The 27,553-nt window shown below is 44.6% G+C and overlaps 1 protein-coding gene across 5 annotated transcripts in view; it reads right to left on the minus strand.

Annotated features, from left to right (window-relative positions):
* Window positions 1–27,553, minus strand: part of LOC144101598 (luciferin 4-monooxygenase-like) — an 86,288-nt gene that overhangs the window by 35,003 nt on the left and 23,732 nt on the right. The window contains exons 1-2 of one of the 5 annotated variants that reach the window (XM_077634743.1): window positions 13,735–13,887; window positions 651–800 (exon numbers count right to left, since the gene is read on the minus strand). In XM_077634743.1, coding sequence (XP_077490869.1) covers window positions 651–800; window positions 13,735–13,737 — 153 coding nt within the window. In that variant the 5' untranslated portion in view covers window positions 13,738–13,887. Of the gene's footprint in view, window positions 1–650; window positions 801–7,594; window positions 8,180–13,734; window positions 13,888–27,553 lie in introns of those variants that run through there. The other 4 variants (XM_077634745.1, XM_077634741.1, XM_077634742.1 and 1 more) reach the window with 4 other exon arrangements.

The raw sequence follows: 27,553 nt of genomic DNA on the forward strand, positions 1-27,553 counted from the left end.
GCCTAGTTGTTACTCAAACCTCAACGTATGAGTCAGAGTTTGCGAATTAAAAGCGAATTCCTTCCTTTATATTGAGAAATAGCGCCGAATAACGCAGCGGCAGTGCTGTATTTGGTCTGAAGCGGCCGTGCAGTGCGCCATCATATTTGTTTACGAGCGAACGCTAACTCTCCGCAACGCTAAAAGAGATTCCGTAAAGTGCTAGCGGACCGGTAAGTGTCGGCGCATGCGCAGATATCTTAGCCGGGCCCGGTAAACGGTAACATAAACACAGTTACTTGAAAACACGGTTATTTGAAAAAAAAAAACAAAGTAACAAGCTCATGAACCAAGCCTGCGGCTCTGACATCTGCACGACTTCATCTTGCGGTATTTATGGAGCATAAAAAACGAACAATCATTCACATTAAACTGAAAATAAACAAGCACTTATCATGCAGCTACGGCAGGAGCAAAATGTCTTTGCTATGCGCAGGTTGGCTGAGCGCATGCTGTGCAATGTTTTTCTACAACCTGCACAACCTTTCCGCAAATAGAGCGCAATGGCGCGCAAGATTAAACGATAAAGTCGTCGCGAGACACGTGGTTGCAGTCCTTGCATGGACGCGGTATGCAAGTGAAAAAGAGTGACAACTCCTCTGCACACTCACCACGGCCGTTTTGTCTCCATACTGCAGCCATGAGTCCCTCATGTACGTCCCGAAGTCGACTTTTGGAATGTCCATGCCTCGCAGAGCAGGTTTGACGATTCCATTTTCGATGGTGCCGTTGCAGGAGCCGGAGGTGTTTCCTTCTTTGTCCTCGAAAAAAGACAAAGAGGCAGATACTTCTTTAATAAAAGAAATGAAGGGAATCACAATCGCGAGTTCAATGTGCAACGTGACAAACCATGAGGGAAGAACCAGGGATGTAGATAGCAGCTATACTAATACACCAAAGTTTATTAAAAACGACACGGATTATACACACCTGCCTACTGGCTCAGGCGTAGAGCACGCCAAACAAAACAAAAATTGTCCAAACAATAAAATTTATTTCCTAGCAGGGTTCTTGTCGTTTGTCCTCCTTCAAGCTTTGTTTTGTTCGTCCTCGTTATGGTTGCACTGCAGCTAGCTCATCCCACCAGCCTGGGTGTTCTCTCGATGCGCTAGTTATAGATGTATCGCTTGTTTTCCTCCTACTGCTTCGTAGCCGGTCTTCGTAAAGCGGTCAGGTACGTGCAATAGAACGCTGGACACGCTAACCAGATGCGGCATTAAACAGATGCATGCCTGTTTTTCATGCATCCTTCTCTCCCAAAGATCTTATTTTGACATAAACTATGCCCAAACGTTGTATTTCATATTAATGATATTGCCCTCGCATTTCATTCACTTATATCAGCAGCTACTAACCGGTAATCTACCTCTCTGACACAATGGGCAGTCGAAGAAGAATGAGGCAATCGTGGAGTATGCAAATAAGGCTGAGGCCTGAAAACAGTGTTTTTATACACTATGAAAGGCTATTCCTCGCGGGCAATGGCGAACCCTGCATTCGTGCTATATAGGCTGCTAAATAGCAGTAGAAAAATAAACGAAGCATCTGCAAATGACATCGTACAGTAATGCTTGGTCATCGCACCACTACTTGGTACAGCGATGGTTGGTACTTCTACCTATGGTTACCAACTCGTTCGCGTCAGCGACGAAGAATGCAATTTTGAGTTGTGTTTTTCATCATAATATGACCTACCAACACAATATAGTCAGGAAGAAAGGAGAACAAAAGGATAAGGAAACCATTTGAAAGAGAAAAATAAATTTCGTGCACAGGACGTCAACCTGCCATTAGTAATTGCAAAATAAGTCCGTTTGCTCTGATCCTTATCGAAACGTTCCACTCTTATCTGTCGTTCACCAGCAAGTTTCCGGCCTGAACAAACTGTCCTCGTACTTAACTTTCGCTTTAAAGAATAATGGGCTGTATATACGGCGCACGAAAATTGTTTTTGACATTTGTTAGGATTGCCATTTTGTCTCTGTTGCTACCACTGCGTCAAAGCTTATACCGCCTTTATGGGCCTACAGCAACATCCCTCGGCCTCCTTTTTACTGTTTTTTAGAATAATAGTCTTTGCAGGTCATGCGCGGTGTTTGCGGTGAATTTTGTATAGCTCTAAAAAATTTATGGTGGTTGTGCTGAGCACGTGGTTCTGGTATTTTTACCTGCGCGGGCAGAAGAGGGCAGCTGCTTCCTCCTTGCTTAGAACAAAAGGAAAACATTCTCAGTTCGTTTCCACTTTTAATCGCTAAAAACGCATCAAGGGCACCAAAGAACGTAGCGCTGGCTACGCTTGTCTCCTATGAATTAGTTTCCAACTAAGTCGCTCCGCTTGTTTAACACTGCCAAGACAAATATATCTGCAAATGATAACTACATGGGATAGCAACGGCGTTTCCCTTATAAAGCTTTAAGTATCTTGGTTAAACAAAACCGTGCCGCTGTATTACGGCCGCCATGACACCACCAACTCTCATGCTTATCTCGGCCACATACCAAAAACAAGGAGTATTGGAGAACGCTGATAGCCATTCCCTCCGGGTGCTTAAGTTGCCGGTATACTTGAACCACAGTGTGCCAGATAGCGCTTGCCTTAGGCCAAACACTAGACTCGACAAACAGCACTTGTGCTTAACGGCCACCTAGAAAACACTAGAAACTTGTTACCAGCGGCGAACGCGCCAGTTTTCGCAACACGCTGCGATATCATGCAGACGAACGCACATTCTCTCCATCGATCGGCCATAGAGCTGCCTTTCCCAGTAGTAGGCACAAGCCCTCAACCCCCGAGATCACCTGCTGGCCCACAAGCGTGCACATTATACAGTTGAGAGTACGAGTTCTGTGCAGTGGCTTATTTGGGCTTTGCAGACGGTTCTTCAATTTTCCGCTAAGGCTGCAATAATGGCATTAGGAACAACTCGCCACGTTCTTTACCCTCTATCACAATAGAAAGGTTAAGATAGTGCCGTCATAACGCTTTCCGCTTTCCCTGCGACAGCGTCTTGCACAAATCCCCATTCCTTACAGACATGCTACAATGATGGAACCGTTCTTTATACACCTCTTGCTATAGGTTGTTTGTTCTTTGTGATCCAAAGAAATGAGAGCAGTAGATGGAGAGCGCCCGTATCTGCTAACGGCATTGCTCTTTTCAAGCCACACTGTTGTCCTGGGCCATTTGTTTTACGTGAGCTGAAAAGACAAATTATCAGAACAGGAGAAATCCCAACTTACCCCAGCCTCAGTTTCATTTGCCTCCAGACTGAGCTAGCAGTTTCCGATTTCGAAAACTTAAAACTGACAATGCCAAAGCAGTTCGCACGGGCGAAATCACCTCCCACCATAATCGCTATAGGATAATGAAAAAAGAAACACGTACGTTCCTAAACAAAAAAGGCAAAGCTGAGAAGGTGGTAGACAAATCCCACCCTCCCCTCATATATTCTTTTGCTGAGCAGAATGAGTGTGTCTCAGTATACGAACTAGTTTCAGGCGAAAGCACCAGCCTCATCCTGTTACAACGGCCATGCTTGCCCATACAGCACATGGCCGTGGTCACGCGTAAGGAATAAACATGTTTAATTTCAGCGTAAAATCTCCACCTTTATTGGCATATTATAAAGTTCTCTTGAGTTTACGTTCGTAAAGAAATGAAGAAAGCATAATTTGCGCCGAAGACTAAAACGACGTCCATATCTCCTTTCAGCTACTGTTCGTGTTCTCTTCACGGTTAGTTTCCTCAGTCATCGCTATGAGCGCTGCTCATAGCAACAGATACGTTACAAAGCAGTTGTGGAGTCTGCAGTTGAATGCAAAAGGACGTCAGTGGCAATTAGACAGCGCGCTTTCCACGGCTTCTACACTCGCTTAAGTGACAGCTTAAGTGACAGCTTAAGTGACTAGCCTGGTAAGTGCGAAATCAAACTGCAAACGCTGCTTCAGTTACAAATTACGGCACTTCGAACGCACTGGCAGTTGCTGGAATCAGAGCCACCAGCCCGAAGGTTTCCTTTGTGCGGCCTAGAGCTCGTTTGGAAAAGTGACCGCCCATGACTCCGGGCGGTTGGGGTGAATACCGCGCAGTTTTAATTTTGTTTAGCCGACCCGATTTAAATATTCATTTGATTTTTTTGACACATCGAGCTCCATGCAAGGTTTGGTTTGGTTTGTTTATTGGGTTTAACGTCCCAAAGCGACTGAAGCTATGAGGGACGCCGCAGCGAAGGCCTCCGCAAATTTCGGCCATCTAGGGTTCTTTAACGTTCACTGACATCGCACAGTACACGGGCCTCTAGAATTTCGCGTCCATCGAAATTGGACCACTGCGGCTGGGATCTAACCCGCGTCTTTCGGGTCAGCGGCCGAGCACCATAACCACTGTGTCACCACGGCGGCTAAGAGCTCCATGCATGACGGCGGAAGTGGGCACTGGCTCGGCAAGGTTGTACAGCAGAGGGTAGCTCGAGGCCACAATTTTGTGTGGCCATTTTTTAAAAGAAGAGGTTGATATATACGCAGCAATATCTGTACTTTGGCTTGCCATCTCAAATGTGTCAACCAGGCCAACTGGCAGCGTAAAAGCTCTAACCAGCATTTTATAATATGAAAGACGCCGAGACTGTTCGTAGCGTTGATTTGGATTTGCTTCCGATTAGATTGTTACGCGCACGTTATTCCAAGCATCTCTTTGCGAGTAAACGAAGTGAGCGTTATGGTCTGGTAAATACAGCACTCAATGACTTCAGCCGTTTTGACGGCGTTACATACAGTATATGACTGTTAATAACTGTATCTGAGAGTTTTAACCAGAAGGGAGCGATAAAAAAGAAACTAATCAGGAAACGGACACAGATCAAATGACATACGCCGAACTGGATCGGCAGCACCATCGTGTTCTCGTTGGGAATTTCTTGGGTTTTGGTATATATGAAGTTCAATGTCTCAAAGTGACTGATATCTGGGACGCCGTAGTGGAGGCTCAGGAAAATTTAGATCCTCTGGGGTTCTTTAATGTGCACTTACATCGCACAATGCACGAGCCTCCAGCATTTCTTTCCCATCGAAATGCCACCACAGGGGTCGGGATCAAACCCACGTGTTTCGGGTGAGCAGCCGAGCATTATTATCACTGAGCCACCGTAGCGGCACGTTGGGGTGTTCCGGTGCTAAAAGCTTTTTATGCAAAAATATAACATTTGAACACTGATAAACTGTTCGTAGTATTTTTGATCCAATCCTGATATTGGGTACAAGGTTTAATATTTTGTTTTAATCGAAGACAAGGCAACTTCACTGATTTCTAATGTGGAATCATCTTCGCTTTTCAGGTTATCCTCCTGTTTTCTGAGACGAATTTTTGCGCATTGTTTTGCAGATAGGTGGGACAAATTTGTTTGAGCTAATATTCGCTGCATTTCGAATGACTGAATAGACGATTGACGATTTCTGCATGGTGTGTGCACTAATGAATTCGGGTCTTCACAATTATCGAATGAAATTTCATCATCAGTAAGCCTTCTCAGAAAGTCGAAAGGCTGCTTGCACTGCTTATTGCTTGCAGTAAGCAGTACACTGCTCACAGAAACATACTCCGGAGCAGTGAGAGGCTGCATTCTCCATCGAAGTCCGCTGGATCTAGCGGGCATATGTTGCGGCAGTGGCCGCTTGAGCCCTGGAGTCAGGAACCCCCTCAATGGACTCGACGTCGAATTTACCCGGAAGAAAAACAGTTTTCCTCTTATGCGCTCACTCTATCTACTAGCCGACGTTTCAACACGTGGACTTACCTTCGTCTGAGCCAAGACGAATACAAGACCTTTTGCGGAAACTTTGGCTAGTAATCTGAGGCATTTAAGCTCAACCTCGCCCTTTTAATATTTTGTTTTCTATTGTCAAGATTCTAATCTCTTTACGATGGCTACATAGAGAAAAATGTCGCCCACCCGCTCCAAATGATCATAGAAGTTGCTTGGGGCATCCACTCCTCCTTGTTCCGAAACTTATATCTGCGTTGATTACTCTCGAACAAGTAGCCCCTAACAAGTTATCACAAACGTTCCGGTAGGAAAATATATGCAAAAAAATGAATGTTAGGAGACTGCTAGTAATGCGATAGAAAATGATCGCCAAGCCGCAATTGTCATTTCAGGATACGACATAGGTATGACACTAAAACATAAACTCAAAAGACGGCCAAACTGCATATCAATACGAATGTTGCAAAATGCCGAAGTAAAAAAAGACAGTCGATTTGGGTAATTAGGCCAAATGCGGATATGTGCGCTAGCATGACGTAATACTGTCGGCTGGAGCTACGATCTACTACGCGGTGCCAGGACAACACTTAATTACCACCCCAATTTCTACCGTTTAGCTACTATACAAGCAACATTCGAATCACGTTATCGTCCTAAACGCTGCTGCTCATTGCGCTTAGCTCGGGGTGCTTAGAGGCACTCCCGACTAATTAGCGCCCCTGGTTTTCACCTGGTTCCCACCAGGTACGCCTTGGCAAGTAAGACACCCGGTGCATAGGTGAACAGTGGCGCTCTGACACAAGGCAGGTGGTATGGCATGTGTTGCCATCGGCGGTACAAGGGTTAGGTTGCGACCCAGGTTGCTCTTACAGAGCAGCCTCTCACAATTAAATGGGCTGCCGTGTGACAGAGTGGACAGGTGAGCAGCCTGCCACAAACCAGGCTTCAGACAGAGAGACAAACGCATACAGAACGCCCAAATGCGGGTAGTGGCCACTGTAAGTGGACCGCACTAAAATATTTGACGAGACACTTCACGTACGCCTTAAGACTATGATGCGATAGCATAATTGGTTAATTCCCATATTTGCTGCAGGTCATTCTCTGTTTCATATTCGTAGATCCATGGGAGTCCTCATACCCCTCCTGCGCAGTGATGCCGCGGTTAAGCGATGCGCCATTGCCCTGCGATGGCAGATTGTCCCAACGGTGAGTCTTGTGCGACCCGAGTTTTTCTTCCCGAAGGAATATTCATTAATTTAACTGCCACCTGCCACGGTGGGCAGTTTGCTCACTATCCGGTGATTGTGATGACGCCGCAAGGTCACGACACCTAGGTGGCCCACCTGCCTCTTAGGTTGCACTCTGGGGACCATTTGCCCGAGCAATCGCCATGGTTTGCCGCACACAACGCCAACGCAGCCAACGCCTGCTTCAAGAATGCCGTCACCGCATATTCTGGTGAACGTGACCTTTAACGTTATGACGTTTAACAGTGTACAGCTGACATGTATGAAGTTTGGTAGCCCCAGAAATCACTATGGGACTATGTACTAGGAGAAATCAAGGTTCGAAATCCATATACAGGAAGAGCATCTTTCTTTTGGCAATGAGCTCATCCGACGCTAAATCAACGACTTTCTGCGCACGCTCTGTTTTTCGTTCACGAGTACAGAATTCGCCAAAGCAAAGATAACTACCACAAATCCGCCGTATCGCTAAACACTCAATTCCAGAATGAATGTAACACACTCGGGATTAGCATTACAACCTCTCCGTTTGTGCTAGCTCACCTGATGGTAGCTGATAAGCGTTTCATTTACGAAATCTCCGCCTATTAGAGGGAATGTCTTCGGTTGAAGGTAGGGCTGCCAGGTTGTCGCCGTAGCTCTTGGTGTCTGTTCCGCCGCTCGTTGGGCCATTCTAGAATCCAAGAGGAGCAAAGGCCTTCGCTCCGGCGGGATCTTGACCTCCGGAAAAGCCCGGAGCCTGTTGTGATTAACCTCAGCACAACATCTGCAACTTCAACATCCTCTTTTCTGCCGAAGTAGTTGAGCGTCCGCAGAAAACTCGTTACGCTGTCGTTCAAAATTTGCTGAGGTTACCTTGGTATTGAGCGCAGTCGTGAAATGAATTACCTGACCCACTGTGTCAGTTGCATGGCGCTTCGTTTTTTAGAGTTGTTATGGTATATATACCAACAAAAACAAACAATATTTGTTGCTTTATGGCTCCCCAGGCGTAGAGTTTGAATTGTTTTCGCCACCAAGCAAGGTTTCCGGCCGATGTTTGCAGTCTCCTAGCAGGTACATTTCTGCATAAAACAGTGTGATGTCGTCGTTGCTCTTCTTCCAAAGAGGTCGACGCGAATCAACCACCTTTTTTGAGACGAGAAGAGGTGAATTAACCTCTGAGTCGAGTAACAAGTACCGCTTCCATTAGGTTTTTGTTCATGATCAGAAGCCTTCATATTGTAATTTTAGCACATTGATAGCACTCTACCAAAGTTCGCTGCACTATGATTTGCGGTTTTCTCGCAACGAGTTTGTGTTCGTGCTTTTACGCCAGGCAGCCTGCCAAAGCAGCGAGTTCCTCGGTACGAGCTGCGTAGTATGTAAAATTCTCGGATACCATGAATGCCCATTGCGTGCGAACACGTTCGGGTGTCAAATTGCAATTTTACAAAAATAGCTATTCCTGTAAAAATGATTTTCTATGGAAATTCCTCCACAGATGGTCCAGCTCTTGCGCCTGAAATCGTAAGTCGCTTCACAGGGCCCTTGTCAACATCTGTTACCATTGGCTTCATCGGCCGTTCATCACTTTCACTGAACGCGTCATTCCAGCCGGTGCCACACTACGTTATTCTGGTAGCAGCCCTCTGCTCTGCGGCTGTGTCTGCTGTCTTCAACTGATGGCTCTCGGTGCATGACCACTGTTGGCGCCGGCTTTTACGTTGTAAGCGTGCTAGTATGCAGCATTATTCTACGCTGTTACGGGTGTGCTGTCAGGTCGGACACGTGAAGATGGAGGGATCACGTGAAGGAAAAACCGCTATACAAGTACTGATTTTGTGACTAACAAAGGTGATGTGGAAAACTTTGCAACAGGGAGGACTTTCGCGAAGAACGTATCTGCACCGTTAGGTCGAGGTTTCACCACCGCAAGATTACATTCTGAGTTTGTGAATAAAGTCCATGGACAGTCTACTGGCATCCATGGAGACTACGTGTGAAGCTTAGTTTCATTTGGAGCCTGCTATCGCATTTGGCAAGCGAGGCTTGTTGTGGTAGGGCGCTCTCCTCCGGGCAGGTCGGGCACGTGCGCTGATGTTTTCGTGCGCCTCACTAAGCTTGTGCCCCTCCATATTCCCTCAGGAAAGGAAAACCCCAGTTTCCTCCACTCTTAGTGCTAGTGACAGTGCCAATTACCATGAGCGAAAGTTTTCTTTAACCAGTGACTACCTCTGCCTACCACTGAGACGGGTTGCCGTGCAGTCTCATTTCATTTAACGCGCCGCAAACAAAGCTCTTATCTGCAAGCAAAACACCAAGCAACCATAGAAAGAACTGTGTGTAAACTGCGGGTAGAGTGTCTTTACTGCGTCCCCGCTGTCAAAAGAAATACTTGTAGCTTCCACTGGCCTCACTAATAGTGGCTTCGCGAAATAAAACCAGAAGAGGTCTATAAAATAAATAGTTTCAATTCAGGTTCGCCCATGCAAACATAAAGATGCGACGATCATGAAAAATTAAACACCTACTGTGCGACACAGCTCTTTTATAGCATTCACGCCTTCGGAAGTAGTAGAAATGGATTTGGTCTATCAGAAAATTGACGCACATTACCTTACACCTACCTATCCAATACCTCACCATGTATTCTCTGCCGAAAGCCGACAAGCTCCAGCTCAAGTAAAGGACTTGTTTGGGGAAGGCTTTGTCTCTTCGACAAGTCCACGCTCTGCTCTTGACGCGTTAGTCACGAAGAAAGCCTGCACAATATACTTCTTCGACTACAGGAAGAAAAAAATCATCACCAAGCGCGATGTTTATCCTCTGGCATCATTTATACAGACCCAGAAAAAGCTAAATGGATCCACTTTTTTGTTATTTTTGACACGAGATAAGGAGACCGACTAGTTGCAGTAAGCGATGTCGACGACGAAAGATCTGCCTTCCCCGCGCAAGGCGACCTATTCCATTTTCACCGCAGTCCTGCTCCTCCTGTGCAATGAAACAGCCACGTTCCAATTCCTCATGAATACTGTACTCGGTCATTCAAAGTGGCCTATGGCTGTCATTTACACTGGCGACATTGTCGTCCAAGCCCACGGCTTTGAAGAGCACATCCACAGCATTAGCAATCGTCTGGGTGTCTTATCGGTCGCTAACCTCGAGTTGAAACACAGCACATGTTGTTCCTGCTTTAACGAACATTTTCAGCAAGGATGACATACAGCCCGACTCTGAACCCCCCCCCCCCCCCCCCCCCCCCCCGAAGGCTGTACAACCCTTTCTTCAGCCAAACACTTAAGCATGCTGTGCTTCTCTTCCCCTGCCTCCGGAGATTCGTTCCTCACTTCGCTCCATAGGGAAGTGGTCTCTTGCATCCTCTCCTGAGAAAAAGGTGATCTCTTGAACTGGAGCGAAACAGGTTTCAGGATCCAATATCTGCTGCTCTTGAGCCCCCGATCTCAGCTGATTTTATTGAGGGCACCGCGGCGTTCGTCCACGCAGACGTAAAATGTTTCAGACTTGGTCCCATCTTAATTCACGGTGATTATGACAGCGTTATGACAGCGATCTTATGCAAGCCACACACTCATAAAGGCAGGAATTTTTTGCCATTCATCTGAGTTGGAGCGTTTAGCCATCGCGTGGCCGGTGCAAAAATTAGGCTGCTACATTTACGGCGTCCGCTTCATCGCAGTCTCGTACAGCTCTACCTGCATTGGCTGCTTCCGAAGCATAACCTCTCTCACGCCTAAACTCGCACGCTGGGCCATCCAAATTCAGCAGTGCAACTTCAGTATCCTGCATCGCAGCTGCCCTGTACAAGAGTAAGCAGATCTTAAGAGCGCAGCTATTATACGCCCGTTCGGGTGTTGAGCCGCATCGCCGTCGCCGTCGGTGTAACCATGCGCAAGGGGAGCGGAGGGAGGAGAAGAGAGCGAGGGTAGTGCGTACGCGTTCTCCACCAGAACGGCCGCGCCGAGTGAACGAAAGTACCGCCGCTCGCCCATAGACGGCGCCAGAGTGGTGCGCGCCGTCTTTCATCACCCCTCCATACGTGGAGGTAGGGTGGATGGGGAAGGAGAGGAATGCCTGCGGAGGAATGCGCGCTCCCGCGCTGCCGCCTCGCAGTCGCGTCGCCCTCCCTTCCGTTGGCGGGCGGTGCCATGAAATATGCTGCACGCGATAGATTGTGCCTGTTGCCCACGCCACTCACAGCGTTTTCTTCTCAGTATAAATCGTCTGCTTAAGGGTCAGGGATTGATGCAGCACGTCAAACCTATCTCCACCCATTTCTCCGAAAAAAGCCACCTACATGACAAACACTGAGAGAGGAATGTTACTTGATGTAACAGTGCGTGTGGGAAAAAAAAAAGTGCGCTTTGCAACTGACCATGCATACACGCGTCTCTAGTTCTTTGCCTAATATATCGCAAAAAAGCAGCTCAAGAGCTGCTATCAAATTTCACATTAGGTAGTATCGTAATCGCCCCAAGAATTTTTCATCCAAAATCCCACTGAGTATCACGACTGTAGGTTTTTTAGTCAGTAATGATCATGCCCAAATAATAGATACTGCCCTGCTTGACATTCGCTCTTTTTTCTAAGGCAGATCTCGACCTGTGGGAGAGCTGTGCCTTCATGCTGCTTACGGTAGATTTGACTGGCTGGTATCCCACAATTCATCACCAGAGAATGACTACGTTCCTCTCGCCCCCCGTACCTTGTGGCCTTCTGTATTCACGACGCGCTATACTGCTCAGAGATCTGGCTACCTGGGGGAGCTCCATACTATCCGTATACTATATGAGCTCTTCTGCTGGAAATCCAGGCGCACGAACTTCAAGAAGTGTGCTGCTTTCTTTCCAATCTTCTTGAACACCAAACCATATTGCTCGGTCTGGCGCTCCCTTCTGCGCGCATCACTACACCTGGATGCCCATTCGAGCTGTCCGCCTAGATCAACTCGGTCCCTTCTGAAAGGGCAGTGGGAATGGCTGAGTTATCATCGCCATAGACTGCCCCCCGAAATGGCTAGAGTGGTAGGCAGTTCCGTACACCAAGTCTCCTGATCTGTAATTTTTGCCGGGGCACAATCTTATAAAACATAGAGCTGCCGGGGCACAATCTTGTAAAACATAGAGCTTCGAAAATGGTGCTCACCGATTGACGTACTGATTGAGAGGAATAGGAGAGAACTGTGTTGTTGGGGGCGGTCGTGGCGTTAGGAGACTGATACAGTTTCGGTCGTTTTAGCATAAAAATAACTGCTTTAGGTAAGACCGAGGCAAAACTTGTCAGCAATTCAATATCTCCCCTTTGTCCTATTTTCAGAACTATCAACAAGTAAATATTACACGGGTAATTGCCACTTCTCTAGAATCGCACTTAGTGAGTACGAAAAGGCCACCTGAAGCGCACGCAAGCTAATTTTCTGTTAATAAAAAATTCGCAATATCCTGTTGCGCTCAAACCCCGCAGTGTAAAATGAGGCAGAGAAAGAGGAAATGCTTGACAGAAATAAAAAAACAACTCCTTTCTGTCATCCAATGAATGCGCATTAATTTGGCTCAATGGGCATCAAAACCTCGTCTATGAGTCTCGCCGTAAAAAAAATATCGTGAATTTCAGCACACAACTTGCGGCCTAAACATCAAAACTTAAAATTTATCGCTTTGAGGTATATCTCGAGCTAGTGATTATATAAAACTTTTTTTATTATCTCTTATTAGAGGATCAAATGCCCAACAGTATTTTACGTGCTAGGCGTGGACTACAAACCAGGTGCAGAATATGTAGTGTGTGCAGCCGATGTGATTATATTTGGGTAACAATTGAGCACAGCAGGATATAGGCTAGGTGTTAACTGTGTAAAGGAAAGTACGCTATTCTATCCAAATGCTATACCAATTCTAAGACTCCCATCAAGCTTAGTAGTTCCACAGCCAGGTTTCACGTTCATTTTCAATTTCGTCCCTTCGTTCCCACTTTTTATGTTTTAGTGGCACTGCTGTTCGACTTGCGCTATACGTCCCTACCGAATCGAAATGTGCTACTGATCGATTTACTGTACGTTAATATGTGGCGTTGGATTTATTTGCACGCCACACCGAACCCAGGTTGCTTCATCCCTCCATTGTGTTGCACGAATAGCAATTTTGCTAGTCCGAAAGAAAAAAAACTACTTAGATCGCAACGAATCTTCGCGGAGCTACTACTATTAGCATGTGTTGATTTTCTTCTTTGGAGGGCCTATATTTTTTACCGTAAGAATGCGAGAACCAAAACCCTTTAACTTTTCAAATTTTTATAGGCATAATATATGTACCGAACAAAATGTTGGCGTTAATGCAGAACTCTGTTTTTTTTTTGTACTGTACCGTACCGAGATAAGTGGTTTCCTGGAATTCGCTTCTTATCTGCTTATTTCTTGTTTCGGAAGTCTACGTCCGGAATCCCGTTCTATCCTTGAGGCAAGCTAAATTTCATATACAGACGTGGCAGGTCATATGTGCTGAACATGCAACAATTTGTGAGTTTGAATTTAGCAGGACGTTGAAATGCAAAATGATACGTCCCGCCACATGTTGCATTTTGCCCCATGTCCATAATGTGTTGTAGCGAGCTGCTGAAAACTCTATAATTGAAATCAATTGAACAAAAAATCGGGCGCTCGAAAGTATGCATCCCATACGTACCATCTCTCTCGCTGTCACGTCCCTGTGCCTAGGTTCTGGGAAATGAAAATTCGTGCCTCTTGCCGGAGCGGTATTGTCGCTTTTGCGCCGCACTACCTTATGGCTCAGCTGTCGTTACAGGCCCACCGCCAGGAATGACGCTCAAAAACAGCCAGATATGTGCGAAACGTTGACACGAGACAAAAAAGTGTAAAAAAAGATGATCTAAATTTTGTGCTCTTTATTTTTAATGGAAAGCGGTATATCGTGATGCTCCAGCTGTGTCATATGCTTGAAGCCCGTTCACATTCTCTCCCAGTAAGCGAACCGACACAAGAACAGTTACTCAAAATGGAGAAAACCGAGCTGTGAATTACATCGGCCTAAAAAAATCTCTCATGAACCAGTTTCATTTCAATTGGCACAACGTTTTCTGTGGAAGTATTGAAATCGATTCCTGAGCTTGGCAAAGGTAACTCCCAATAATATCCATATAGCGTTACGTATGTAAGCCTAAGATGAGAACTTTGGTGTTTAATAAAGTCTTTAATCTATTTCAGTACAATCACTTAGCACGCTTTGACGAAATTTCTAGGGCTACAATTTATTTATTGCAATTATTTCCTGAACACTTTCTTCAGTTTCTTGCGCCGCTACCACCGTATTCGATATCTCGTACACGCATTGTTTTCTAGGTCGGTTAAACAAACTGGCAAATACCTCCCTTTTTTTTAAAAAAAATAATCCAACTCTCCTTCCTCATTTCAATAATGGTTCCTGATCTTCCCGAGCGCTTTTCAGTGACTACTGCTTACTGCTGCTGAAGTACAGAGAGCTTTGAAAGCTGTTATGAGGAAAAATAAAGAACTAAATAAATAAAACTGATACATCCATACCTAAACAATACAAACAGTTGCGTCGGATTACTATTCTGAGCATTACCGTAAAAACCGTGCAGCAAGTTCTCCGCCAACCTGGTATCCATCCACCTTGCTCCGATGCTCTGGAAAGTATAGGAGCCGTAGTTTAGCGTGTGTTCTTCAGTAATTAAGCGTGGAAACGTAGATGTTTTTCTTTCCTTGGTCACACATGGCTGATGAGGAGAGCTCCACAAAGAACTGAAGTTGCACAACACCACATCTCTGAACACTTGCTTGACTTCTCAAAAGGTCTCAAAAGGTACCAAGCCACTTTGCTGCACCGCGTTCGCACGGATTCTGCTCGTACGCCGGCGTCGATGTATAAGACTGGCCTAGCGTTGTCACCATTGTGTTCAACGTGTGGTGTGTGTGGTGACATAGAACATTACCTCTTGTGCTGTACTTTGTACAACGCGGAACGGGCTGTGTGATTCGGATCCCTCAAGAAGGCAGGAGTTCCTCACAGTTCTCCTCGGGACATTGTTTTCCCGCGCGGGAGCCAGTCGAGTAGAAGGGATGCTTCTGGCCTTCTTTTACTTTACCTGCAGGACACGGATTTGGCCTACACATGGTGACCTCAGGAGTGTCTATTTGGGTTTTTGCGGACAGTGTTTCTGAGATTTCTATTTAAGTGTCGCTACGGTGGAGCAATTGCCGGCAGCAACTGCAAGGCTAATCCCACCGGTAGCTTACAACCACTCACCACTCACTTTTTTCTTTCCTTTCGTTGCACCAATTTTTAAACTCCTGATTACGTACTTCGTTTTCTAATTAGACCAGATGTGAACGGGGATCAAGAGAGGGCCCAGGGTTATCTTGATGCAAACACTACAGACAATTGTTGCCGATAATGAACAATTTCCTCTTTCATCTATCTCGATTATCCCTTTAGTTCTGAACTCAGTTCGTGAAATATCCAAAAATAATTGGTGGTGGTTTAGCTCGGTTAAACCTGGAGTGACGCGATAGCTACAGCTGACGAGCCACGTGATCAGGCACGGCGTCGGGCCGCCGGCAGACGCTCCGCACCACGTGACCAACCACGTGAGAGCGTGGCGGCGACGCCACGCTGACGGCTCGAAATGCTACCGTAATGTAGCCATCGCTACAAAATATTTTTTCCTCAGTGGGAGAACAGCAAAATTCAGTCACCGTTTTATTTACGTGTGAAGAGGGGTTAAGAGATGGTCCCGAGTTTCTTGATGCAAAAACTACAGAAACTGTTGCCGATAATGAACAACTTCTTTAATCTGTCTCGATCACCCCTTAAGTTCTGAACATCAGTTCGTGAATATAAAAAAAAATTCTTTATTGCGAGAAGAACAAGACAACTAACTCACCGTTTTATTTATGTGTGAACCGATATTAAGAGATGGCCTAGAGTTATATTGATGCAAACACTGCAGCACATTGTTGCCAATAATTACCGATTTATTCTTTAATCTATCTCGGTCATTTTTTCAGCTCTGAGCTCAGTTCTTGAATATAAAAAAAATTCTTCCTCACTGGGAGAAGAACAAAAGACCTCACTCACCGTTTATTCATGCGCGCCCCAAATCAGTTGCAATGTAAGTCGCAGCATTGAATGATAAAAGCTCCTGAGATTGAAAATTTTTTGTGCCAGATGAGTGAATTTATTAATTCACTACACTGCTATAGACGAATGACCTTATTAAGTCGTTCTTCTATTACAGCGCGCTTTCTAACTCGAAATCCACAAAAGCTTCTGAGCAGTAGCGCTCCTGCAGCAGCAATGACTACAGTTAGAAATCTGCGAAATGAGATCGATAGCGAGTCCTGGCTATTTATAAGATAATATCTCGCCTCTTGATCGTTTGGATTTGCAAAATGACAAGAAAAATACATAGAATATGAAAGCACACCTGGATACTGCCTAAATAGAAGCAATATTCCCGACCTTGACGTCTCCGCAGCAGCGCACACATGATACCTCCTACGCGTGCTCCAACTTGATCACTACTGAGAAGAGATATGTCTTGTTTCGTGGCAACACTTCGCATTTCATGCTTGTGCAAAAATAAATTCCAGTACACTGACTACGTTATGCAGGCAATCCCATCTATTTGCATCTGGACACTAGTCTCGGAGTGCAATAGGGATAAGAGCTACACTATTGTGGTAAATTATTTTCATCAGCATCCTGCTAGAGTGCCCTTTTAAAACCACATTTCGCCCGATAGTGGCAGAGAAAATGCACGTGACGTGCTAATTTACACGTTCATCTTCGGCACGAATCTGTGCAGCTATCTTGAAGTCAGTGGCTTTCAAATAAAACAGTACAGCCTCATTGCGAGCCACCTGTGTAGAGCTGACGTGAGGGGGAGGGGAAAAAGGACATTTAATTACTGTTGGATGAATCCTCCTTTCATATTTCGAGATAGACTGGCGAATAATTTCTCAAATCTGCTGCACAAACAATTGCCAACATCTACTCCGGCCCCATACAGTCCTCCCATCGCTGAACGTTGGTTTGTGGTTAATAAATTTTTAAATGTTTGTCGCACACTAACCACATAGTTATCGCCCGAAAGCTTTTATATTTCACTTCATAGATAATTGCTTCCGCACTGGCAGCACACGCCACATGTTTTTTTTTTTTTATACCTGGGTTGCAGCTCTGTCGAAATGACAGCAAAGACGCCAGCCCTAACAGCAGGGGGCTATGCAATGGATCAACAATTTAATACGGCATGTTGCAACATCAGACCAGTACTGCACTAGAGTGACCGATACAAACTGCAAACTGAATTTTTTTTTAATATCCGGAAAGAACGGGTGACGTGTACGAGAACAGACGTTTCCGAACAGCCTTACTGCCATGCTGGATAGACTGAGCTTCTATATTGCAGTGGCTATGCAGGGCGTTTCAATTAGATTTCGGGAAAACACTCGACTCGGTCCAAAACTCAGTATTCATGTAGGCATTATGAAATCAAACTGTAGATGATCCTTGCGTAAAAATAGTGGAAGATATATATTAGGGCAGCACAACTGCCAACGTCCTTCAAAGGCTGTTTCGCCTAAGATTTTACATGATTTATAAAAATACAGTTTTTGAGTTAGAAGACCGCTTTTTTTCGGCATAGTGTTGTTAGCGCTATAGTACATCAGAATACAGTGAAGATGTGCTAACTAGCAAGCTGGATAACTAATCTTCATTTTTTGCCTACTTAACAATCACTGTTAAGCTCCCTAATTATCGAGAAGCGTGTAAACCGCCGTAATTAATATTCAAATCTGTTATAATTTTGGAAAGGCGGTTACCTCAGCGCTGTGGGCCAACAAATTTTGGCTATTTCGACGGGTTACACGCACTGGAGGGGCTGCTTTGCCTGCAAGCTTCTCAAAAGCCTGTGTATTTTAAGCACGATGTAGCCGAAATAAGTTGGGCCAAAGCGCGGTTTCGAAATTATAGAAACTGATATGAATGTTATTTAGGGTGGGCTATACACGCCTGTCAATAGTTAAGTAGACAAACTGTAACAGTTATGAAGTTAACCAATAGTAGCTATCCACAATGCTAGTTGTCAAGACTGATCTGTATTCTGATTTACTGCGTGCTGACAATGTCATACCGAAAAAAAGCGCTCTTCTATCTCAAAAAGGCCATTTTCAAAAACTGTGTAAAGTCTTAGGTGAAACGCTCTGCATAAGTTTTGCGTTGCTACAAACCCAGCGTGCCCACTTTCTAAGCAGGCAGAAGTTTCTGAATTATTTTTGTGAATAATATAATATGCCTCAGTGGCAATACAAAATAACCCTGATGGCCAAAATGGACTAAATTCTCGCGTAGGTTATTTCGGAACGTGCTTATTTCACAAACTGCAATGCGCTCACAAATTTAATCAATTAATCTTAAATACGGGAACATCAGCTTGTGCCGTATTCCTATCACATTTATTTCATTCTCTCATCCTGTTCGGTTCTTGGTTGCCACAAAATTCGAACATAATGTAATATAATGCAACCAAGAGGTACACAGGACAGCGCTGTTCTGTATACTTTTTTGTCTCTTTTTTGCTGCATGTTACATTATGTTTTAGCCACGCCAACTAGCTTCAATGGTTAACTTGCTGCGGTAGAACTTTAGAAGCATTATTTTGTGTTTCTTATAAGCCGCTCAATTTAGTCATTACCAATAACGGAGAAGGAACCCATAATTTCTGGTTAATCAATGATGACTATTTAAAAAAACGTCGTAGGATGTGGGTATTAATTTATGATTTCCACGTATATCTTCCTTCTTCCATATCCCTCTAAATATCATACCGCTTTCATTAAATTTTTTATTTGTACTTGCAGCTGTGGTAACATTTATTCTTAGTCTCCTGTTGAGGTGGCACAGGCTGCTAACTATATTTACTTGAATTTCGATTGCAAGGCATTTTTCTAAACTGACATTTATTACGCACAAAATTTTGAATTTCTGAATATGACTGTCTTCGTTATTTGCGCTCGTGAAAACAGAGAATGTGCGCTAGCCCACCTTTACTCTTCATGACTCAATATTGACACTAAAGCAAAAGCGCAAAGGCGTGACTTCGCACTCTTTTTTTTCGCTAGGCATAGCGAGAAAGAAAGCACAGAATAGAAGAAGATGCGAAGCGGAGAAGAAAACGCGGAGAGAAGATTGGAGTAGTGGAGGACAACTAAACAAGCTACTAAAAGAGGAAGCCAAGAAAGCCGCGTGCTAGAGTGCTAGAGAATCCAGCCAGAAATATATCGGCAACCCTGCTTTCTGGAGGTTTTCAGCACTTTGGCACTTTTGCGACCTACTGATGAAGCTATTTACTCTTCCTTTACTATTGGGTGTTATTATCTATTATCTATTATCTGCGCGTAGCCATTGGTAAATAGCAACATAGCATATTGGGCGAGTGGTTGTTCCTTCTTGAAACAATGAAAACGCGGAACTGAAATATTTATTCATTTATTATTGTTAATCTTATTATTATTATTATTATTATTATTATTATTATTATTATTATTATTATTATTATTATTATTATTATTATTATTATTATTATTATTATTATTAAAATAGAAGTAAACCTTTTGGGGAGTAAGCCACCGGCTGGATAGGATGTACTGATGTAAGGGTTCAACGTCACTGCATAACGCACATTGACTCGACGGCGTAAACACGGAACGTCATAGGACGTGGAATCCTGCAGCGCAACAGCGCCTCGGAAACTTCGCATTGCCTTGTTATACTTGAAGGCACGTTCTGAGGGAATCTTCAACGTTCATAGTCCACTATCAAGCACAGGCGCATGGCTCAGGTTGGGAATTAGTTGCAAACGTTCCAAACGGGTCACAGCGGGATAAGTTAAGGATGGAGGCAACAAGGCCATTGATGGCCGAATTTCCTATGAAATAGGCCATCGTATTTGGGGTAATACGCAATGACCTGGAATACACTGAAAACGCACTGAATATAGATGCACTGCTTTCATCGCAGCTTTTACGCGCGCTTATTTCCACCTCCGCGCCTCCGAGCGCCGCGGTAACGCTAACCTGGCGCGTCTCGCTGTACTTTCCAGTGTAAAGGAAATATGTCAGTTTTAAAGCTACTTCCATGAAGTAAACTTGATTGTACAAGAAAAACTCGTCCATCACATTTACTGGGTGGAGCCGACGAATGAGACTGACGAGGCTGGACTGAATGCTAAATGTGTTCCGCATGTTCAGAAGTAGCATCGTTCTTCGCGTGTGCCCCGATTGTGGTCTGAGCGCTTCGCGACTGCGTCATCAAGCAGGCTTTGGCTTCATTGTAGCATACTTGCAAACGTATTAGTGTGTAGTCGGTGCTGATAGTGTACATGGAAAAGTTTTATCCTGTGGGATCAGGAAAACCAGCCAACGGATACTGACTGGCAAAGTAGGGAACATGCCTGCTCCATTGAATGTAATGTTACCCCCCATTTGGATTAAGAAGTCGCCGAAATCTACAGCTCCTTTCGCTAATTCGGCCTCTCCCGCAATACTTGACCATTACTTTGGTTGGAACGCAATGTGATAAACGTAAAACTTGCCGCCCGCCCTTTGCCTTACCCGCCCTTACGCGCTTAACCGCTAACCAACTATTCCGTGGCGCTATCTATGGGAGCCACTGAAGCCCCCGCACACTCATTAAAAAAAAAAGGAAAACCTGCGTCCAAGCTGCGAATCGAACAAGGGTCTTCGGCGTTTGAGGCGGAGACACTACCGCTCCGCCAAAACGCATCTAGTGAATGCACGGGTTTCATATATTAACTCTTCCGATCCAGAAGTCGCTCCGCTTTCCCCACGTATATCCTGGCCTAACAGAGCTAGGCCATCATCATTTTTTTTTTCTTTTTGCTCGGGCCTGTACGCCTCAGCAGGTTTAGAACATATGAAGTGGAATTCTTTCTTAGCACGCCGTGGCATGTCACTCGAAAAGCTTGCGATGCGTGCATCCTTTTTTCTTCCCATTAGGTTAGTCATGACGCATTGCATCTGGCACTTATTCTTCGTATGGTAAAAAAAAGCAAAAAGAAAGCTTGTGACGTTTTACTGATTAGTTGCTGCCATTCATTTAAGGTACATATGGACTTACAAATCTTTATTTCCGAAACCGTTCATCTCGTAGTTTCACCGGCACGTCCTGCCTTTTTTGCGACCCTGGCTGAATGCATCTAAGTATGGTTAGTGCAATAGTAATAATTGTTGTTGTCCAAGAATACGTAATCACTGATAGTCGTGTTTGTTTCTGCGTATCTGGTTCCTTGTAGCGCCACGTGAGCTCTTATCTGTAACTTATTTCACACGATCACTTGAACTAGATACATACATGGGAGCATATGCTAATACGGGACAGAATATTTCATGTTCTGCACTCTGCCGACCTGCATACTTATCCCGTTTTTGTAGCGATAGCTACATTACTGTAGCATTTCGAGCCTTCAGCGTGGCGGCGCGCAACCCTGGGCTGGCGCGCCACCCTGAGGCGGAGCCGACAGCCTGTGGCTGCGCCGCCACACTGTCACGTGGTGCGGAGCAGCTGCTGGCGGCGCGGCTTCATGGCTGAACACGTGGTTTGTCACGTTGTTGGCCACATGACCAAGTTCCACTCGGCAATCTGTAGCTATCGCGTCACTACAGGTTTAACGAGAGCTAAACCACCGCCAATTTTTCATGATGCGGCCACTCGCCTTGATTGCCCTAGGGAGCGGCCGCATTCAATAACTGTGGTGTCTAATCGTTGTGCTCTCAGCAGCTTAATTATTTAATGAAGCATGCTCGATATCATGCGTTGTAGGCCTGTAGTCTAAACGATACCTTGCTCGATTGTTTCCTATTGCATGCTGCTCTGGATATCTTTGTGCTCTTTGAGCTCACGCTATTTGTGGTCTTTGTAACTGCTTGTGTGTATGAATAGTTTACCCTTATCCCCGCAGACAAAGGGCGAAACTGAAAAGTTTGTTGGGGAAGCGGCCATGGTAGGCAAAGGAGGGTGCTGATGAGAAATCAGTGGACGAGGCCTTTGCTATACAGTGGACGAAATTTAAGCGGGATGTTGAGAGTGATAATTAAAGCTGAATGGATGGTTTCTGAGCGTTCACTGGGCCGTCTCGCTGGGCTTTTTCTCCGGGCTGTATATATTTCTGGAACGCAGAATTGTAAATGGGTTGTGACGTCATAATTTCGCTCAGCTGTACCTTTCGGTACTTGAGCAATCGTTTTACCATGATCATTTTTCCTGGGCTTCCTCCTAGGAAACATAACTTGCTCTGTGGCATTTAGTTGTTGTGGATCGTATTCATTCCAAGTAATGACGAAAAAAGCTATTTAGAGCAAAAATATTTCGGGAGATGATATTGCGACTTTGGAATACTGCTAGGGGTGCATTAAACAAGGAAGGTTCAATTAATAAAGAAAATTTTGCTTCAATCTCTCATGCCTAATTGTTAATACAAATTTCATGTCATAAATTTGTAATATTTGGGCCATTTCTTGATTAAGTTAGATATATTTCGTCTGCATGTCTGGAGAACTGTCCCATTTTATTCGGTGGTTCCATGTTCTATCTCCAGCAAAATACGAAGGCATTTTCAGCAGAGTCTGCGTTTAACGACTGTGGTGGTTGGCCTTCTGATCGCGCAGTGCTCCTACACAACATATGCTACACACTGTTGGCTGCATGTGGATTATGATGCCGCAGATTGCCTTTCTCTACAGTGCAAGCGTTCAGGTTCCGCGAAAATTCATGAACGCTGCCGAGAGAATTTGTCCCTGTTCGCGCAATGAAAATGCTTTAGCCTACTTTTCTCTCGGTGCAGCCTTTTTCCTCTCTAAACTTTTCTGTGCATTCGGAACACCTGCATGTGGATGTGTATCCGTTTTCAAGAATCCCGGGCAGCTGCATGGCACGACTAAGACTTGCTGTCTTTGTTGCTTCAATGGTAGAAGTTTTTTGGTGTAATTAATCTTACGGGTAACGCACTGTGTTTTTCCACAGTATTTAGGTTATTTGCGTCCTCCAGAGCACGTCAGCGACATAGAGGTCTCAGTGCTTGACCCCACCTATGTTTTTTATTGAACTTGCATGTTTGGATGCCAACTGAAACTACAGAAGTTTAGGGCCCTTTTGGCTTAAAAAAAACCCTGCTTTTGAATGGTATACACCTCCACTAACTATTTTCAACGTTCTAAAATATAGAAGGACTGAGCTTCATTCAACGTTATATTTGTCGACAGAAAAAGGAAAACTGTGCAAAATATTTCATTTGAACAACATGGTTGCGTCTTGCCACGGTGCAGGGATATTAGCCAGCGCATCCGCAGGCAGATGTTCTGCTGTAACCGGGCACATCATCGTGCAATCAATACTATGAAGAGATTTATGAGATTTTTTTTTTTACTCAACAGCACAGCTTGTGAAAAAGGGGCATATTTCGCAAAATTTCTTAGCACTTCATTCCCCTCAGAAAAATTCAGGTTTAAATGATGTGCCAAAATATTGTGGTTTTCGACTGTGTCTATCTCCAGCGTTTATGTGTATTCTCATCTTGCCATTTTCTTACTGTGGGAGTTTTGTATAGTCTGTGTTATGCTTATTTGTGTTTTCTGTCAAGTTGCTGTAGCGCAACCACGAGCTGTCTGCTTTATGAGTAGTATTTGTATAAACTAGTGCATTCCTGCACACAAACACGTGTATTAACTACCATGTTCTAAGAATATTTACGCCGTAAACGAATGCTCTAACGCCGCAAAGGACAAATTAACTGGTCCTCGTAGTGAGCGTTCCCTACCAACAACTATTTTTCTTGACAAAAAAAATATATTGCTGCTAGTTTCTTGCCTTGGTCGAGATGGTTGATAAAGAAGTGATTAATATCGCTGTCCTGAGTTTTAGCTTAACATGTCTGGCTTTTTTTTTCTCAACTCCCTGCTATACATTTACATGTAAAAGATATTTCACTCGATACTTCACAGAAAATTATGAAGCAAGGGTGGGTTAAAGTGCTAAGTGGTTAAGGTGCTCGGCTGCTGACCCTAAAGACACGGGTTCAATCAAGGCCACGGTGACCACGTTTTGGTAGAGGCGGAACGCTAGATGCCCGTGAAGTCTGCTATGTCAGTGCACGTTTAAAACCCAGAGGTGGTCGATGTTTTTCGGAGCCCTGTACTACTGCGTCAATTATTGCTTGAGTCGCTTTCGGACATTAAACCGCACAAAACCAAACAAAGCTCAACAGATAATTGACTCGCCATGAGAAGTTATACTTCACGCTGCTGGTAGGACATTCTTGCTTCCTTGGAGACTTGTTAAATTTGAAAAAAAATACCACAAAGCCGTCTACTTCTTTTCAGAAAGTAAACTGTGCACATTGGGTCAGGACTAACCAGAGCCAAAAACCACTTCCACTCGGACTGCTCTTTAAAATCACAAAGTGTCCAGGCGTTAGGTGCATTCACGCTGAGTAATTAAAGCACGCACACTCAACAATACAAGAAACCGACACCGGCCTTTGAATCTATACCAAGATGCGGCGGCGCTGCTTTCGCCAGTTGGAGGCAATAGCTTGAGGAACGGCGTAAAGGATTAAATGTAAACAAATGTTTTCGAAGTGGTTTTCTTACGTTGTGGAACCATTTTAAAGTGACGCTGTCATAAGCACTGACCTTTTACAATCTAGAACGCTAAATGGATTTGTGGAACGTCACATCAAAGTTTACATATTTAAAAAGCCCTTTAGTATGCGCGAGTTCGAGCTATCCCGAGGTGCAGGAACAGGCTTCACGGCTCTTCCCCCCGATGAGCCCCGTAGAAACGGTGGTAAGCAAAACTTTCCAAAGAAATCATGTAATTACACAGTGCAGCTATAAAGCGGACTATCCAGCGACGGATAGCGAAGATTTTTAAAAACACTGAAAAGTATGCGACAAAGTTTCGAAGCTGATACACTTTTAAACAATCAAGATGAACAGGTATTGTCGTGCAGGACATACAAAATCCTGCTATCAAAGTGTCAGCTCGGAGACTGAGGTTCCCCCTCGACCCTCGGTTTACTTTTTATGTTCTAAAGTTCTTGGCGCTCAATCCTTCTGTTCTTGAAACCCGAATCGCGCAAAATTCCCGTGGATAGGATAATAAGCCAACCGTACATTGTAGTAGATGACGGCGCAGATTTTGTCTCCGGCCGCCTATAGCGTCCGTGTCCGCCTCCATTGTGCTAAACACGATGCACGGCTGTAAGATATTCTCAAGTTTGTTTTTTCTCTTCAACTGCAACGTGAATGCTCAAGAACTCACACGAATCATCAGTTTTGCGTTCATTCTGCTTTGTTTGCGACTTGAGAGGCGGAAAGGCTCGGAGGCTAAGAAGAAGAGATTCCGCAAGTGCAGCAATTGCGGACAAAATTTTTGAAAATTGCAGCGTTTTAAGATATTTTTACGATAATATTGGACGTAATGGTCCATTCTGATGTGTAGCAAAATATTTCTTTAAATATGTTTCCATCGGTCGCATCGAACAGTTAGGACTGCTATAGACAACCAATCGGGAAAGCTTTTGACGATAGCAAAAACGTTAAGAAAAAAAATTGAAGACGGCCGTCGGTGATCTCTAGATACTTTGATTGTTATGGTGAAATATTACATTATATGAAACAATTGCGGTTATAAATGGTTCCTCGCTCAAACATGCCTTTGTCCAGAATTCCTGTGTGTGGAGTCGGCTGTCGGAGGATGGTTATCAGCGATTTGCATCATAACCACACCAGCTACTCAGACATAACGACACAGTAACGCCCAGTTCGCCTCTAATATGAGGAATGCGCCGATACGTTACATTGATAGTAGGAGCTCCAAAGTGTATCGGATGAGGTGCTCGCTATGATATACGCATGTATGAACCCAACTGTCAACCAAATTAACGTGAGCATATGACAATAGTTCCTTTTATTTTGGTACTGATCAATCAGAAATTAAAAATGTCATCAGTTTATGCCTGAAATAAAATGCATTGGCAAGCGTAGGAGACAAACAACGACATAATTCGAGTGGGGTGTGATCGCACAACCTCCGTATGTCGCTAAGGGTGCAATGCCAACTGAGCTTTGGCGGTGGCGTTACAGTCTTCTGCTTCCAGGGGTGTTTATACTGAGCATAATCTAAGCTTGACAGCGTTGACCAGTGCCCGTCGTGCCTATAACGGTGAAAATACAATATACTCTATTGTCGTAAGTTCCATGTTGAACGTGACAGAGCAGTACGGGCGGCAGCTGCCCGAAAACTGAGATACGAACCCCCGATCTCACTATGTATATCCAGCACGGTGCTCTACCAACTGAGCATTGACAGACGCTACAAAATGGTCTCCTCATTAGCGTATTTATGCTGTGCGTAACATAACCTTGAAAGTGTCTATCCGCGCCACCCATGTCCTTAGCGGCGGGCATTGCACGTCCTCCTGTAGCGCATGTGTCACGTAGAAAGTGATCGACCGGTGAAAGCCGCAGCTCTCATATAACGTTCTTATCTGACTTCGCCAGAACTACAGCCCTCTTTGAGCTGTTGATCAGACAAGGATATGAAAATGAGGGTCTCGTTATGAAATACAAATGATTGGTTTGCTTTGGTTTATGGGGGTTTAACGTCCCAAAGCGTTATGAGGGACGCCGTAGTGAAGGGCTCCAAAAATGTCGACCACGTGGGATTCTTTGACGTGCACTGACATCACAGAGTACACGCGCATTTAGAATTTCTTCTGCATCGAAAGTCGACCGCTGCACCCGGTATCGAACCCGCGTCTTTAGGGATCAGCAAGCCGAGCACCATAACCACTGAGCCATCGCGGCGGCGACATACAAAAAAATGAAGCCAACTGTCAAGATAATCTTGGAAAGCTTATGGAAACTCTTTTTTCATTGTTGGTATAGACTAGTGATAAATTAGCAGCGCCATCAGTTCGTGCTTGTAAGATAAGTGTTTAGGAAGCACAAGAAAAGCAACCACATGCCGCCTGAAGGAGTGTGCGAATAAAAAAAAATTATGGAATACGAATCGAATATGAACCAACAACATTGAATAACGAATCGGATCTCAAATTTTTAGTAGTCGACAGAACTGATCATAATTGCCTTCCTTTTTGCTGTCTCATATTTGTGCATTTAGCGCAATTCAATAAAGTGCCGGGTAGAAACAGCGTGAACGGCATGCTTCCTGCCTGTTAGATTACAAGTTGTGACGTCACATTTGTATCGGACAAATCTTGTTAGGCTAAGTCGTTCGCTATAGTCGCCGCAAGATGAACAGATGTGGACCTTTTGTGCTTAAGGGAAATAAGTAAGAACTGCTCTCTAAAGTTACTACCATTCGTACTTCGTGCACCCAGATTGTGTGATATAGGTCACAACAGCTGCAGCAGCTC

Source organism: Amblyomma americanum, chromosome 8 (assembly GCF_052857255.1).
Source record: "Amblyomma americanum isolate KBUSLIRL-KWMA chromosome 8, ASM5285725v1, whole genome shotgun sequence".
In the NCBI taxonomy this organism is placed as follows: domain Eukaryota; kingdom Metazoa; phylum Arthropoda; class Arachnida; order Ixodida; family Ixodidae; genus Amblyomma; species Amblyomma americanum.